At 42.0% G+C, this 17,935-nt stretch overlaps 1 protein-coding gene across 5 annotated transcripts in view; it reads right to left on the reverse strand.

Moving 5' to 3' along the window:
- CAMSAP2 (calmodulin regulated spectrin associated protein family member 2) overlaps nucleotides 1-17,935 on the reverse strand; it is a 92,715-nt gene that overhangs the window by 36,462 nt on the left and 38,318 nt on the right. For all 5 annotated transcript variants that reach the window (XM_025206487.1, XM_025206486.1, XM_025206485.1 and 2 more), the window contains one exon: nucleotides 16,192-16,331. In XM_025206487.1, coding sequence (XP_025062272.1) covers nucleotides 16,192-16,331 — 140 coding nt within the window. The remainder of the gene's footprint in view (nucleotides 1-16,191; nucleotides 16,332-17,935) is intronic.

Below are 17,935 nucleotides of genomic sequence, written 5' to 3' on the forward strand. Positions count from 1 at the left end.
ACCTTGTGGCTGCCTATAAGTTCATCATGGGGGCACAGAAGGGAATTGGTGAGGCTTTACTCACCAAGGCGCCCCTGGGGGTTACAAGAAATAATGGCCATAAGCTAGCAGAGAGCAGATTTAGACTGGACATTAGGAAGAACTTCTTCACAGTTAGAGTGGCCAAAGTCTGGAATGGGCTCCCAAGGGAGGTGATGCTCTCCCTTGCCCTGGGGGTCTTCAAGAGGAGGTTAGATATGCATCTAGCTGGGGTCATCTGAACCCAGCAGTCATTCCTGCCTACGCAGGGGGTCAGACTCGATGATCTATTGAGGTCCCTTCCGACCCTAACATCTATGAATCTATGAATACAGTATACTGATCGAACTTGCAGATGACACAGTGGCAAGGGCTGCAAACATTTTGGAGGACAGGATTAAAAACCAAAGGGATTTGTATAAATTGGAAAACTGGCCTATGGACAATAAATGGGGAGAAATGCACAGTGGGAGCAAGTGGATTGGCAGTAATAGGATTTGGGGGGTATGACTGATTACAAACTCAGTAGCAATGTGATGCCATCCAAAAAAAGCAAAGACAAATCTGAATTGCATTAACAGAAGGACTGTATGAAGTTGGCAGTTATTTAGACTCAGCTAGACTCCTGAGTCTAGTTTTGGGGACCATATTTTAAGAAGGATACAAAGGAAGTGGAAAGATTCCAGAGAAAATGAACAAAAGATAAAGGGGCTGAAATGCAAACCACAAAAAAAAAAAACCCCAACCAAAACCCCCCCCAAAACACTGAAGGAACACACTTTGGAGAATATGAGATTAAGGGAAGTCATGAAAGCAATTACAAAACAGCTAATTAAAATTAAATTGCAGGGACAATTTTCCTAATTGTTAAGACATTAAGACAGAACAAGCTGATTTTGAAGAAGAGAATAGGCATTTGTCTGGGATGGCATCAGAAGAGTGAATTCTGCATCTGAAGAAGAGCTGGAAATCCAACTTCCAACCCATGTATTTATTATTTTTGTCAGATTGAGTGATTTAGTTAAGTCACATGGATGAGGGGAGTCAAAGAAAAACAGCCAATGAAGATAATACTATATTCTGTTTAAGACTTCTATCTCAGGGATGTGTACATATTGCACAATGATTACAAACATTTAAGTAAAGGTGAGAGCATCTTAAAGAAAACATTTCAAAGACATATAACAGCATTTGGATAGAATCTCAGCAGTCCACAGGCAAATCTGAAAAGACTAGTATCTTCAATTAATTTTTCACTTTTGAACTGGCTTCATGGTTGTAAGCATCAGAGCTCTAGTCTCATGTAATAACCCTAACATCCCCTTAGTGTTTACTGAATGATGAGGAGACTACCAGAAGTAATCTGGCATAGAATGGGAATGAAAGCATATATAGCTATTTGAGCCCCAGGCAGAATATGGTGGTAAGCCATATTTGATAAACAGCCAAGTTTTTGTACAGTATAAAACAGTCTACCCATGTAGTACTTCATTCAGAAAACACCATAAATGAAGTCTTACCTTCCAAACTACACAACAAAATATGACTTTTGATGCTGACTGAATTCACATTAAAATAAGCACCAAGTTCCAACTCTCTCAGATACAGTTTAATAATGGCAAACCAAAGTATTATCTGAAGCATACATAGAAAAATATATTTAATGGCACAATCAGACTATTTAAATTTATTTTAGGGTATAAAATATCAGTCCCCAACACAGCTCTGATCCACACACACAGTCTCTGTCCCAACTTCAGTGGTTGAAGTCCCACCTGGATTAGTTGGTTTGCCTGAGGGAAGGGGCCAATGCCCATATGTTACTTTCACTCAGACTAGCAAACCCACCCACTTTGCTTTAAGGATGAAGTGACAAATCGTTCAAGGGCTGATAATCTTCCAATATTTTCCCAATTGTCCCAATGTGTCCAGAAAAATAAACAATATCTCCTACCATTCTCTGAAAATTGAGTGCTTCTCTTTCTTCAGTGCTAAAGCCCGCAAGTCCCTCTAAGTCCTAGCCACAAACATATGAAAGTACAGTATCACTGAAGATGCAATAACTCAAGTCTGGCTGTGTAGCATGACCATTTAAAACTGGACACATCAAGGTACAGAAATCTCAGTGCCAAAGACCCAAAATATAGGCTTTTCCATATAGGAAGGTTCAGAAAAGTTAGTCCAAATTAAAAGTGCATTACCATAGCATGGGCACTAGCTTAGAATTAAAGTAGCCTTAATCAATGCAATCAAGGACTAATTCTTGTACACACAAGTCCTTGCACTGCAAACTGATCACATGCCTCACCGCAAAATAAAAAGATCAGCCAGATGTTGCTTCAGTTTTTCAACAGCAGCTATAATAGCCCTCGGGAAAAAAAATGCAGGTCTTCACATTCAAAACTGTAGTAATTAAATGAGTGATACCTTATAATGAAATTTTTTCCATTCAAGAAAATTACTTTGGTTTAGCAGACCATCTTTAAGAGCAACACACACGGCAAAAGAAAAAAAAAAATTCAGAATATTTTCAGAATAAATATTATCTTCTTAATATGATCATTGTTATACAGGCAGTCCTCGACTTAAAACGTTTATAAATTGACACCCTGTTTCAACTTTATGATGTCAGTTTTGACTTTACAACACTTGATCTGCTGCAACGCCATGCCAGCAAACAAATTTGCTGCGTCGCTCATCTCTCTGGAGAACATCTGTCCAAACTTCCTTGGACACTTTCTTTAAGAAAGCAGACAAGACTCCAGAAAAACCTGCAGCCAAGACTCCTAAGAAGACTCCAGACAAGAAGCCTTCAAAAAGTCCAACCAAGAGCCTTTCAAAATGTCCCGTAAAATCACCTCAAAGAAGTCCTTCCAAATATATATGATTGCTATTTACAATATAAATATATTAACATAGTTATATTGCTCATCTATAATTGATCGAGTACAAAATTCTGGGGTATTTTTGGTGAAAATAGAGTATCGGGCCTTCGTTCAGGAACCAATCCCCCATTTAAAACCTTGTTTCTTATGAGAAAATTGGTTCTAAGTTACAACGTTTCGACTTAAGACGTGGTTTTCAGGAACCAATTGTGTTGTAAGTCTGCCTGTACAAGGGATACGAAATCCCAGATTCCTCACTTTTAGATTAGCATTTTATAATGCCGATGTTTACAGTAAACTAAAACAGTGGTTCTTTCTAGATTCAGGACATCGCTCAATGTTTTTTTAATTTGATGCCAACCCCAGGTGAGAACCGCTGTTGTGCTAATGTTCCAGCAGGTAAAATGGTTAGTGCACAGCTCACCTGGGAAGGGCTGCAGCACACACTGGCTGTCCTGTTTGTTTTATACTTATCATATAACCCTAATGCAGTAGGAGCACACGCTCATGCTGCAGTCCTTTCTGGTCTGGCGGTACAAGAGGCACACAGGGCACTTTCACCTGGCTGTGGCAACAGTGGTGGTGCCATTACTTTCTTATATTCTATCTATCCATCCATCTATCTAATCACTGGGTTATAAGTGCAGCTCTTACCAAAGCCACTGTTTAGTGCAGCTCTGGAATCAAGAGGATGAATAGTGTTGCTGTTGGTCCCCCTCTTTTCCCCTACTTCTGAATTCATCAATGGTGACATTCAGCCTGAGTTCCATTGCTGTACTGACAAGCCAGTGAACTTTAAGAGCTCACTGTGCACATGCTGCACAGCCAAATAGCGGTGTGGCTGCACCTTGTTGGATTTGCCTATATATACAGGTGAGCCCTTACTCAAGGATTTGGATATTATCTCTGTAAATCTTTTCCATTAATCTATGACTAATAAAATGTAGCAAGATTGGAGTGTTATTGGAGATGCGATGATCCAGGGAATATGCAACAGAGATGGTAGACAAGCTTCCAAGCACAAAGGAAGACCTTCTACAAGCTTGTCTAGAATCGCTCCCACCTGTATAGCTGATTCAGTAAAAGATAATATTAAAAATGTAGTCTGTTTTTGTAGTCTTGACTAAGAAGAATTTATCACTGAAGTCAATGGGAACTGATACCTACCCAGCCTTTTTGAAAAAGAGATCACTTATTTATATGCTTATGAATTAAATTTAGAAGCCTGATTTCAGACAAGTGTTTTTAAAAAAATGGAAGGAAATGAATATTAAGGAATTAGAAGAAACGACTGGTGTGTCATATTTTTTTGTGACAATTGTGATATTACAAAAGTTTGGTTATATACTTGAGTATGTAGTTTTCCATCCATGAATGAGAATGTTTCTGATAGGACAAATTGTTAAACCTTCTCTATCATACAGCAGAAGTGATGCATTTCACCAAGACATTAAACCTCATAGAGCTTGGCTTTATTACAGTACCTCTGCCTGTTATTCAGGAAAGGGCCTAAGACGGTGAGCTTTCCACATCAATTAAATGAGTAACTGCAGAAACTGCACAAGTAAATGCAGCTTCAGAACTACAGCAACAGGTGTGGTGTGATGAGATGCCGTATTTTAGAGAATGAACTACTGGTAGAACTCCAATATCAAACCCTATATCTAACCACTGAGGACAGGAAAGATCTCTGTATCTCTATATTTTATTTTATTTTCACTAACCCATGGCTTTGACTGCTTGTTGATTTATTATTGTCACCTACAGTTTAATATACAAGTAATTCAGAAATATGACAGAATTTTAATGGTAATCTCTGACTATATTTCAGAATGGTTAAAAAAAAGATTGCCATTAGATGGCAGACTTGTAGCTCTAAATCGCCAGGTCTCTAGAAGTAGGTCTCCTTTTGTAAATACCTTTACTTCGATTACTTCTTTTCCCTTCATATTTCCTCACTATCTAAAGCTACAAAATAACTTGATGAAATAAAATGAATTTTGTATTGTACAATAGAAAATCCTACAATTCAGATATAGGAGTCTGAAAGGAAAGGAAAGGAAAAAGCATCTAGAAAATAATTATAGGCATTTTTTGCTTTATCGAGAGGCTAACCTGCTGTCTTATGTGGTTAAGAAGAGTTTACATTCAAGACGCACACAAAGGGAAATAAACAATTCCCCATATCAACACAGTTTTAGGATTAAGACTAACTTCAAACATTCAATGCACTTAAGGAAAAATTGCAAATAGCCTAGAAACCATTTGACTGATTCTGGTAGTGTTAGAATGATGTAGCTGTGATGGTCCAGGAAATATGAGAAGTAAAGATTTTTTGTAAGTGATATTTATTATTGGACCAACTGCATGGTTGTGACAGACTTAGACAACCTTTCGAATGCAATGCATTCTTCTTCAGGGACCTGGACCGTGACCTTCGAATGTACTGCATTTGAAATCTTGTTTAAGTCTAACTGAACCATACAGTTGGTGCAATAAAAAGATAGAACAACAAAATTAGTCATGGATTTTTGTGGCTTTATAATACATTTCAGACATGTTAATAATTTATTAATTTTAAGATAGTGTTTTAAAAAATTAAAGGCTCATAGAATAAAATATTAACAAAACCAACATAATTAATTTATAATGAACCTTTTTTTCAATCTGTGCTTAAGGGGAGAAAGAAGCCTGCTACAAATGCAGTGTTTCAAAATTTATTTGTGCAAAATACGTGGTAATATTCATTTTGTGATTAAAAGATCTCTATCAATGGCTGCCTCAAACTCAAGCCTAGTTAAAAGACGGATCATAAACTGGGAATGGAGGGAAAAACAGCGTGTTTCAAAACTGTGAAGAAACACAAATTACGTTTTTAATTATGTACCGTGGGCTTAGACTACCTGATCTATTCACCTTGATCCACAGCTGCTGTCCCATGGGCATCAGAGGAAGAACACTGCACAAAGCTGGTAGATAAAATGAGGCCTTTATGTAACAATGCCGTCTTTACATTTAATTTCCCTTAGAAACCTTTTTCCTGATAGAACATGATTTTTGAACCACCGAGTTAAACACAATGCTAACAAGAATTTTTACTAGTCTCTGTCAGCAAATGCAGTTATCAAGATTGTCATTGTTTGCAAAGTTAACATTTTGTTAGCAAAATTATTGTCAGCAAATGCAGTGTTCAAATACAATAAACTTCTGTAACATAAACAAGTCTTTAGATATTAAGTTACTGTTGAATTCAGTATTGCCCAATGGAGAAAATGTGATGCAAGTCTCTTAAAATTTTACACAGATATTTCTGACAATTGCTTACCATCTTTAATGCGTGTTGAGTATAGTAATTGTATTGAGGCAAAGTGTAGACAGCTGCACACATCAATACTTGCATGTTCACTTTCACAACTGAACCACTCTGATTGAGAGCAATTAACACCTCTCAGAACTGTTTCAGGCTTTGTGGTGTTGTTATAACTGTAATGGTCCAGGGAATAAGTGAGAAGCAGAACATGTTTGGCATCTTATCACACCAACAATATAGTTCGGAAGTGTTGGATAAGCTTTCAGACTCAAGTCTTTCCTGTCAGGCACTCATTTTTTGCAAATTTCTATACCTGCATCAACCATTCTTCTACCATCTGGAAGTGTCTTTAGGACATAGTGAGACTCCCTTACTGTTTCTCTTCCAATGAAAAGAGTCTTTAGGACATAATGAGACTCCCTTATTGTTTCTCTTGCAAAGAAAAATATGAAAAACTGTCAAAGGACAAAAACAGCTTTGAAAAGGTGGAGGGAGGAGAAGAGCAAAAACAAAAGTAACTGCCGCAATTACACTGTGATAAAAGGAAAAAAAGACACGCAAACACAGACACTTTTTGTTCTCTTACTGTTAAAAGGAAAGGCTGATCAGGACTAAAGCAGGAATTTTTCAGGAGTGATAGATCTACATTGCATTGTGTGATTATATATAGGGTAGCTTGCCTTGCAGCCACTGAACCCCATGTTGCCACTGCGGTGGTCATGGTGGCACCCCTCACACGCTGGCTTAGATTTGGCACAGGGCCCCAGTGAATTTCCGATCCCTGTCTTAGAGCAGTGGTTTTCAACCCTTTTAGATTGAAGGCAACCCTCAAGAACTGCCAGACCTTAGCATTTACTCATTTCTTGAATACAGAGAAATAGTAGAGCAGCTCTTTTGTTACAAAGAACTCCCAAAGATCACAACAGGTCAGAATGGTTTTGGCACTATGGGGCATGTGTAGATGAAACGAAATTTCCTGTTTACGTCAACAAACCTGCATTTGTGTTGGCATGACCTCGGATTTCCCGCCACTTTAAAGTCCATTTAGTGTGATATTTGAAATCTCTGGGTGCGTTCAGATGAGTATGCGCGTCTCTTGTGGCATCTCAAACCAGTTTGAGGCATGCTGAGAATGAAAAAATGTTCCCCACACTACATATTTGCAGCGCGGGCTCAAAATGGGATACCTAGATTTCCAGGTATCAAATAAAATAATCGCGGAGGAAAGCAGCGCAGGGCACAGTTCCCCACCATGTGTAGAGGCAACCCGGGGCTTGAACCTCCAGAGACGCCCTGGCATCTGGCCAGAGCATCTCTGTGGTGCCCCTGCTGCCCTAGCATGCTATGTTTACATGCCAGGGCAAGCAGGAGCGGTGCATGGCTCTGATCCAAGCACTGTCTGCGGTAAGTAGGTACTGGGGCATGGGGGGATGGGGCTGTGCATGTCTGGGGGTGGGGGGCTGGTCAGGGGGCATGGGTCCCCCACAAGGCCCACAGCTCCCACCCCTCCCCCCGCAACAGCAGTGTCTGTGGGGTGCTCAGGGCCCTCTGTGGCCAGACCCCCCAGTAGTGCAGTGCGGCACAGTGAGGCGCAGCAGGGCTCCAATCGCTTCAGAGCTGGCACCATTTGTGCTGTCTGTCACGGGACTGGCCCAGCTTGGCACAGCTTCAGGCAGCATCAGGGTCACTCGGGCTGTCACCTGAGGGCTGGCACCACTCGCGGGGGACCACGTTGTGCCAGGCCGGGTCCTGCCTCCATGGGCGCTGCGCGCTGTCGGGCCGGGCCAGTTCAAACCCACTCAAACTCCCCCAAGTCCCCCTCCTCCAAATTGCTTTACACTTGTAAATATATCAATAAAACACTGCCCTCTCTCTATATAGTGGCATTTCATTTTAATAGCAGAAGAACACTATTTTGGGTATTATAATGAGAGAACTTGGATTTCTTATCAGAGAATTTGCATTCCATAAACAGGGAACACCAGGATCTCTGCTGGCAAGACAAGTGGCGAGACCCATGCAGAGGAGCCTGTCTAGGGCCAGCACTGGGGACCTAGCTGGAGGGCAAACAAGATGGCTGACCTTTTGGTCATTTGGGGCCAAGAGGACATGCTTTGACAGTTCAAAGCGGGCCACTGCAAGGAGCACATCTTCTGGGTGACAGCTGCCAAGATGCCAGAGCAGAGACACCCTGTCTGGGTCTGGCAGGGGCACAGCCTTGGGGCCGCAGGTCCAAGGGGGCGGATGCTGTCATGGGTGGCAGCAGGTCACAGCTAGACAGCAACCCTCACTGCGAGACTTCTGTAGTGGGTAGAAGGTGCAGGGGCCACTCCAGGTTAGGGCTGCTTCAGCAGTCCAGCTGGCACAAGGGGTTGTGTCCCCAGATACCAAGTGGCTGGGCCTCAGAAGCTCCTGAGGGCAAGTAGCCCTCAGCCGCTCACCAGTGCAAGTTTTTATATTGCTGGGGCCAGCAAGGGGCAGGTTTTTATACTGCTCAGGCCAGCACAGATGCAGAATGGGGAGGAACTGGGCAGAGTTATTTTGCCCCAAGTGGCACAACTTGCCCAACAGCAAAGTGCATGTCCGGGCATGTGCACCAAGGCAAAAATCCCCAGCTCACATTTGTGCCACTCCTATTTGAGCTGCTGCAAGCGCACGTGCCTGCATGTGTGGATGTGCCTTCTAGGTTTTTACTTGTGAATCAGCTCTAGGTGTTTGCATACCTAGTAGTGTTAATATTGTGTGCCACCCTGCAGCATCCTTAAAATGATCATATAGCATCCTGATGGTGCATCACTATCCTGGAGACAGAGAATGTGCTGTGATGACATTTGTTTGTCCTTATAATGGGAGATAGTACAATTTTTCTTGCTAGCCATGTGCTTCTGATAAATCAGAATAAATCCATCTGGAACTGGTGCCTTTAGAAGCTATATTTCCTTTTACACGCTCATCAAACTAAACAAATAACTTTGGGTGCTGAAGACCTGAAAGAGACTACTGATACACACACTGTGGAACACTTTGGATATTCGGTAAATGAAGCCTCAACAGTGGCGATGTGTAGGGGGTGCACATGCACCCCCTGAGAGCACTGGTGCATCACCTGGCAGGCTGCGCTCCCTACTTAGGCGATAGGCAGTGGGGGCAGGCAGTGCTCCCCCTGCCTGGGTGTGGGGGCGCCAGGTGAAGCACTGCTGGCACTTCCGGGAATGCCATGGCCACTTCCTGGTTGGCGTGTTTGGCCACGGGGCCCCCCTGGTTGCTGACTGGTCGCTGGAGAGGCATGTGCCGCACCTCCCCCCCGGACTCAGGTGGCACCAGTTGCCCATAAGCCTTAGAATTATTGCCTTGGAAGGGGCATCAAGGGTCATCTAGTCTAACCCTCAGCACAAATACAAATTGCATTATCCCTATACTATTGCAGAAAAATTCTCATGCAGCTTTGTCCTGCCTGTGCAGCAAAGAAGAGTCATGCTTCCTTTTCTTTATGCCAGCCAAATACTTGAAAACTACTACCATGTCCCTCAATCTCCATTTCTCCAAACTGAATGCATCTAGTGCCTTCAAACTTTCGTTGCATACCTTTTTTTGAACCCCTTTAACATCTCTGTCACATGCCTCTGGATCCTCTTAACATCCTTCTAAAACTGTGCAGACCAGGACTTCATACAATATTTCAGCTATTCCAGTACCTCCACTTGCTTGGCTTTGCTTCTGTGCTTTTTTTGCTTTAGAGGACGAATAGGATTGCTACCCTTCCAGGTGAAGTCAAACTCTGAATTATTTCACATATATGCATGTACAACCTTGTCCTAGTGTAACTGAAGGATGTGATGTACTCACTGCGGTATCTAAGGTATGCTGTTTCTACTTGAGAAGCTTAGGAAAAGGTTATGAAACTTGCTTCCGTTGATCTTTATTTTAGAGAGGAGACTTGCTTCACTGTTCTCAGCCCATCAGCTAAAGAAACAACAGTCTACAGGGACAAGAACTTGGTAATGGGTCTCTAGTGACTTGATTAGAAAACTCTGGATAGATTATAAATATGACATATGTTGGAATAAAGTAGTGGAAATCTGTGAAAGTAATTAACTCACATTGACTGACTATGACACTTTCTTAGGCTCCAGGGGGATGTTGCAGCACAAGTCAGATGCCTAGGATAAGTGTTTCAGTGTCCAAAATGTAACACATACACAGAAAAACCCTCTTTAGTAAGACTATTTGGGCCTTCAGGACCCAAAGTAAGCAATATCCTATAAACAGACCACATTTTCAAGTCAATGTTATAGGCAGGCTGCCTGTTAGACTTTGTGGAATATGGAACCTACTGGTTTAACTTTGAAGCCCAAGACTAATAAGGTGGCTTGTAGAGAAGGCTATACTCCATTAGAAGGAATGAAGAGCAGCATGACAAAATAAAATACCTGTCCCACTGATTTGCAGTGCATGGCCTTCCTTGAAATGCACCTTGCCTTGGTTGTTTTGGCTTTTTATTATTTATGGCACCAACATAAGAGTCTGCCTGACTTCTGAAGAGGCTACATCACCACCTGTTGGGCAGTCTTGTTCCTCTGAATAACCAAACTATAGACACAGAGACCTAGATAGAAATGCAATAAAATTATTCCCATTCCCAAAGCAAGCTGAAAGCATGTTAAAAATCCTTTCCTTCTAGGTTGCCACTATCCTCTGGGAGCAATTTGGATCTGAAAGTAAAGCTCACCAAATATAAAAAGGGTAGGACTGAAAGCAGAAAGGCGGGCAGTACGGTTGCAATATGTCTTCCAAAACACACACATTTACTAGAAAAATTGCCAGAAAATGTAAAATAACCTTTAATATCTGTTATATGCAGGGATCTGGGATTTGGAAAACGGAGGGTTTCCCTTTGCAGGCTGGCAGAATTCCAGCCTTCAAGGGGCTTCTTGGGGGCGGGAGGCAGGGGGCATGTGGCAGTCAGACAGTGTGGTAGAGAGCAGCTCCTTCCAGGTAAATCTAATGGGGGCAGGTGGACACAGACAGTGTGTTGAGGGGGCAGAGGAGGGCACAGGTGATGCATGGGGGGCATGTGTCCCTCAGATTTCTGCACCCACGGTGGGGTGCGGAGCTGCAGCTAGGCCAGGCAAGGCCAGCTCCAAGCAGAAGTTACCTCTGCAGTGGGCGGGACCTGGCACAGGAAGGAGCACTGCATCTCCATGTTCACCAAGATGAGGCACTGCCTGCCCACTTGGCAGCAGCAAGGGGCACAACTCCATGCTGCCACTGCTGCTGTGCCTCACCTTGGTGGCGCAACGCTGCCTCCTGCGCTGGGTCCTGGCCACTGGGCTGTGGAGGCAGCTCCTGCCCAGAGCTGGTCTGGCCCAGCTGTAGTCCTGTGCCCCACTCTGGGTGGGGAATCTGGTGGGGGGCACATGCCCCCGTGGCCCCTCAGTGCATCACATGTGCTCACCCCCCATCCCCTGACACATTGCCCATGCCCACACACACCCCTTCCACACACTGGGGGGGCTGGGGCCTAGGGGGAGGGAGCAGTGGGTCAGGAGTGAGGGGCACTGGCAGGGCTGGGGAGGTTGTGGTTTGGGAGCAAGGAGGAACAGCATGGGCAGGGCACCAGCATATCAGAGCTGCTCAGTGCCACAAAGTAGCAGCAGGGACAGCCACAGCTGGACCCTGTATCCTGTTGAGTGAAGGGGGCAGGGGGAGCTCTGATTTTCCATAATAAAAAACAAATGCCAAAATATGTAGGTATTTAGAATTTATTTTATTGTGATTGAGGCACTGTTAGGCTTTCAAACTGCTTTAAAATTGTAAATATATCAATAAAACATTGTGTTCAACTGAGGCATACAACTGTGTTCAACTGGTTTCTCATTTTAAAATGGGGGAAAAATATGGATTTGGGGTTTTTCTAAATCAGAGAATTTGGGATTTTTAAACATAGAAAACCAGGATCCCTGATTATATGGAAGTATTTGAGTCTGCCCTTAACATGTATAATTTGTTTTAAATTTCTTTGCTGTTTTTCTTACAGAAAGGATTGAAATGATAAGCTAGCAAATATATAGTTATAGTCAGCATACATTGGTTTCCCTGCAGCACTGGAAAAGCTTCCAGCTCCTTGTAAACTACAGGCAGAAATACTTTAGCCCAGTCATCAGCAGTCTTGTGTTTATGGCAGCAATGATGCAAAACAGTTCCCTGCTGGCAAGATGTGGCACATTGTTCACAGTTGTGGGGGAAGGCATGTTATATTAAACACTTCCAGTCAAGGAATACAACTAAAGACGAGGACAAAAAAAAAAATAAATGGAGAGAGTCAGGCTCAGGCTAGGAGAAACTATTAACGTGTGTGCAAAAAAACCCAAACAAACCCCAGAAACCCTGTAAAAGTAAGTCCTAGTTTTAAACATATACAATATATCCTGTTCAGATGATTAAAAAAAACAAACTAAAATCTAGATGACTCAATCAAAAATTAACAACTAAAAATCTATTTTTCTACAAACATTTGACTCTATCTCAGAGAATTTTATTAGTCTGGATCATCTGATATTTTTCCAATTATGTTTCTAGGATGTGGAAGAAAAGACAATTTTCAGTACTGTTTACCAATTGAATATGTTCTGTAATATTTACATTTTCTGCATACATTATGACCTTTTAAGTAAGACTAACTCAAGAGGGGAACATATTCTAATTGAAGGTACTCCTAATGGATATCCTGGGAAACTCTGAAGCACCCTTCCTAGCTGTGAATTTATTTTTAAAGAAGATGACCTAGTCACACATGCAGAACAGAGCTTAAAAGCACTAGTTAGTGTTTCCATGCCAAAGTTCAGGAGGAAAACTTGGCAGCCTGTCTGTTCATCATTTACATCTAAATAGGTAACCATGCCACAAGAGCTTGTGACAGCATAATCACAATGAGCTTTTTCATCTACAAATATCCTAAATCTATTTAAAGTCTGTAAATCCATCCTCGGAAAATTATTGAAAAACAAGAAAAATTCGTAAGTCTAATATCAAAAACATAACCTTTGATCTGAGAAGTTAACTGGGGTATTTCTAAAGGAAACTTTTTAAGAGAGTCAAATATTTGTTCTCAAAACTACATGGTGGATGCTAGGTTGAATCATTATGTTGCATGCCCCTGAAGTTAAAGAAGTAGCATTACTCATTCTCATATATGTGCATAACGAGTCATGGATTCCATATATCCTTGTTTCAAAGCAGGGAGAAGATAACAAAATGTGCGGAAGGGGATGAACTCCAGATGAAATGAGTAATCAAATGATACAGAGTCTGTAACTCTATTGTCCAGCTCCCTTGTTTGATTTACGTAATATAAGCTACTACAGTACAGCAAGAGCCGTTTTGTTATGTGGAAGTCCTAAAATGCCAAAAGCACATTGATGCTGCTAAAACAGATGGATGTCACCTGCAACTTAAGAGGTTTCAGTATGTGAGGTAACAAATAGTTCACAGGAACTGATGATACTGGAGATCATGGGTCTGATTCAGCAGCATTTACTTATATAGGCAGCCCCACTAAAAGCAGTGAGACTACTATCCGAAAAGAATTGGGCCCAAAGCTCATAGCATAGAGCAGGCAGTGTTCAGATGCTCAACTGTTTGAGAGATCATAAAAAGCAGCAATGAAGGTGACCTAGTTATTTAGAAAACTGATTATACTCCATCTGCCACGGATATGCTGACTCCATAAAAGGAACACGTCCATCATTCCTTGCGGGCACTCAAGCAAGAATTAAAGAAGGTGGGGGAAAAGTATTTTAAATAGTGAAAAAAACTTAAGGAAAACCAGAAAAAAAGGGTTACATTTTAAAGAAATCAGGTAATTAGTCTCCATTTCTCTATAACTGACCTTTAATGAAGGTACCAGACCACCAAAATGAAGCAAATATTTTATTCTCTGTTAAAAATGAAAATACACTGTAAGAATGTAGAGCTACACTACGAGAAACCTCTATTAAGTCTCTGGATAATACCCACGTTTACTCAGGGAACATGTCAGAACGTATCTATTAAAATATTGTGCTAACCACACTGCAGTTGCGGTGAGAACAGAATTTCCATTTCAATTCCCTGTTTTAAGTATACAGTAACTTCCTGGAAAAAGACATTTTGCCCTGGTATGCTTTTCCATTTTATAATTTGAAGAAAATTTGCTAAAACATTTGAGTCAGCCAAGCCTGACTGAGAAAACTGAGAGAATGTTTTTCAGCCATAGTAGTATTGGCAAGACTTTTCTTGGCACACAAACTAAAAAACAGTTTAATTTTAAAAGTTCAAACTTGGCATGTATACACTCCTGAAAGAATAGACCACTCTAGTAAGTTGAGAGGAAGCTTTTAAAAAATAAAGCTACAAAATACACAAAAACAGTATTCTGCATACACGTTACTTCTCTTTGATTTTGTCTATATGGAAATTTGCCCCCTTTAACTAAATCAGTTTAGTTAGATCAGTTCAAATATCTCGAGGGAAGGCTCCCATTTTGGTTTAACGGTAATACGCTTAAATTAAGATTAAACTGGTTGAATTAAACTAAACCTGGATTAAAACCAAATTAAGATTGGGTAACCTACCTTGTATTTACTGCAGAATAAAAGCACTCATACAGGCAGTTGACAGAAGAGCTAATACAGTGTTAATTGCCTCAGAGTAAACTTTCTCATGTAGCTGTGCCCCTATGTAGCTTAAGGGTCTCAGGTACCAACAGTCAGAGCAATAGCAGTACAGTGGCAAAGAGTCTACTAGGGGACACAACTGTATTCATTCCCAAACCAGAAACAATATTGCAGTGTTTGCATGGCACTCTGCAGTACAATCAGCTCTGCTTCTCAGGTGAGCTACTAATTTTGATTGCAGCACTGCCCTACTGTGACAAAACTACTCCCAGAAGTTGGGAGCAAGTGCATAAAGCAGGCATAGCTTCTCTAAGCGTGAGGGTTTGCCGTGAGCATACCCTCTGGGGCTAGGTTAATTAACTCTGTAAGAAAGAGGGAGAAGGGTGGATGCACATCACACAAGGTGCAGAAATCTAACTGCTACCAGCACAGTTATACCAGTACAACCTCTAGCGAGGTTGCAATGAGCCACATAGCAACAAGACTGAAAAGCAGTAAAAAACACAAACTGTATAACGTAAATATAAGATGTCCCCAAATATAAGATGACCCTGCAATAACTAGATTCTATATATGGAAACTTGATAAATTTGCTATAATTTTCCAGGTATAGAATCTAAGTATTGGAGGGCTGTCTTAAATTTTTTCTACCCCCATCTCCCACTACTACAGCAGGGAAAACAATAGCTGGGGGCAGATCAAGTGGTCTCTTTGCCATCTGCCCTTCCCACTTCTCTCTGCAGCCTTCCTGCACATGCTGCCACCTGACCCCCCCACCAACACTAGCTCCCCACAGCTTCTTCCTTTTCTCTCCCCTCACCCCAGCTTCCCCCAGTCTCCACCTCTCCCACCCTTCCCCCCTTACTATCAGACACTGCTTGGGCTGCTCCATCTTGGAGCACAGCACATGGAAGTTCAGCCCTTGCCTAGCCATGCAGCAGTGTCCGAGCTGTTGACTGTCCAGGCAGGCAATGCACCAGTATCAGCACTTCTGATTCGCTCAGTAGGGGAAGGAGTTTCCATGCGTTCTGTGCCTAGGAAAGACCCCAGCCCAAGCTGGAGCCGAGCTGTGCTTGACAGTAAGAGTGAAGGAAGGAGGTGGGTAGGGGGCCAAAAGCAGGGAGGGAAGGCCAAGAGGTTTCTGTGGGTCTGACTCTGGCCTACTCCAGCCTCTGCTTCATATGCGAATATAAGACGAGGGGCTTTTTTCCTCATGCTGATGGGGGGGGAGTGGGGGGAGGGGAAACACGACTTTGTCTTGCAGATGAGTAAATACAGTAAGCATTAATAAAATAGACATGTGGAAATTACACTGGTTTTTTACCTTTACTGAAGAAGCAGCATATAACATATCCTCGAGAGTGAAGTGGCAGCACTGGTTAAGGTACTCCTGACAAAATTCTTGAATTAGCTGTAGATTGTATAGGCTATCAGCCAATGACAGAGTCTCTTTTAAACAAATATCTAAAATGAAAGAAAGGGGACAAAAATGAGGCATTTTTCAGATCGGACATGACGGTCTTACAAATACTAGGCACTAAATATTTGTGGGCTAGATTCAATTTGTATTATTAGAAAAATGTGAGAACACTTTGTCAATTTCAGAAACCATAAATATGATGACATCTTATATTTTATAACACTGTGATTATACATGTTTGTTTTGAAGCACCTTCCAAGCCATACTATAGGTGATTTTTTTCATACTGATTGTGAACCATGATTTTCAATGTCATTGTCTGTGAAAATAAAGGTTATTCTAATTTCTTGTCAGTTTATTCATACAATCAAAAAGACCTAACTAGAAGGTATATATTACATTAACTACAGTATTTCTATTGCTACTAGGCTTTAAACATTCAGGTACTACCAGGAAAATAGAAGGAAAGTTATTCATCTGTCATTAGTGCTCTCCAAGTATACTGATTTCTTACCCTTGAATAGCTACAAAGGAATGTACCACAGCACTGAAAAACTGCATTCACCTGTAAAAGCAGTATCAGTTGGAAGTGCTGCTGGTGCTACTGCCCTAATTCCCTTTCTACTATTCAAAATGCCATTTAAGGACATATATGTGGTAAAGGTGAATAAGTGAGTGCAGTGCTGCAGCTGCAATGTACCTTTGATACCATTCACAGCTGAGTATCTTTCCCTTCTTCAGTAATAGCTTCTTGGGAGACTGACTAGCAGTAACAAATCCCTACAGAGTATTGAGAAGTTCTTAAAAGTGAAATATTGAAGAATAAAGAATGAATAAAAGTTCTCCTGTTTAGACTATTTCTACATGAAGACAGTATAGTTAGGTGAAGATGTGAACAAACAGCCATGCGTCATCTATTCAGATTTCAGGGTAGAATAATTTCTCCAGAACACCAGAAAAGTTGCCTTAGAGCAGGGTGGGCAATTATTTCAACTGGAAGGTCACTTAATGAGTTTTGGTGAGCTGTCAAGGGCTGCAAGGGTGGCCCCGCTCCTTGACAGGCGCCCAACCCCCTGGTCACCATCTTGGGACTCCTGACTCTTGCCACAAAAAGTCCCTCCCCTTGCCCCCAGAAGTACTCCTTTTGGGAAGGCGGTTTGTGATCTTGGAACCAGAAAAAAACAACAAGTTATATACTAAAAATCACACATCCACAATAATATAGCATTATTTAATTTAAAAATATATTTTTGTCCTGATTTGTGTGCATTTGCATTGTGTATATAGAGGTGATTGCATAAAAGCTCAAAATGAAGTTTTACTCTCGTATATTGGGGGGGAGGTAGGTGTAGATGGGGTAGGTGTAGGTGGAAGGTATGGGTGGGTGGGTATGGGGTTTGTGGGGGGCTGTGAGGTGTGTGGAGAGGATAGGTGGCTAGGGGGGTGTGGGTGCATGTGTGGTGGGGTGTGTGCATGTAACAGATGAGGGGCCAATCTGCCACCCCGACCCCTTAGCCCGGCAAGTCTGCTGCTTCCCAGGGGCCCGCATCCGGGACATTACGGAGAGGATCCCAAAGCTCCTTAAACCCACAGACCACTATCCCATGCTCCTTATTCATGTGGGCACCAATGACACTGCTCGGAGCAC

The sequence above is a fragment of the Alligator sinensis genome, unplaced genomic scaffold, assembly GCF_000455745.1.
Source record: "Alligator sinensis unplaced genomic scaffold, ASM45574v1 scaffold535_1, whole genome shotgun sequence".
Classification (NCBI taxonomy): Eukaryota; Metazoa; Chordata; order Crocodylia; family Alligatoridae; genus Alligator; species Alligator sinensis.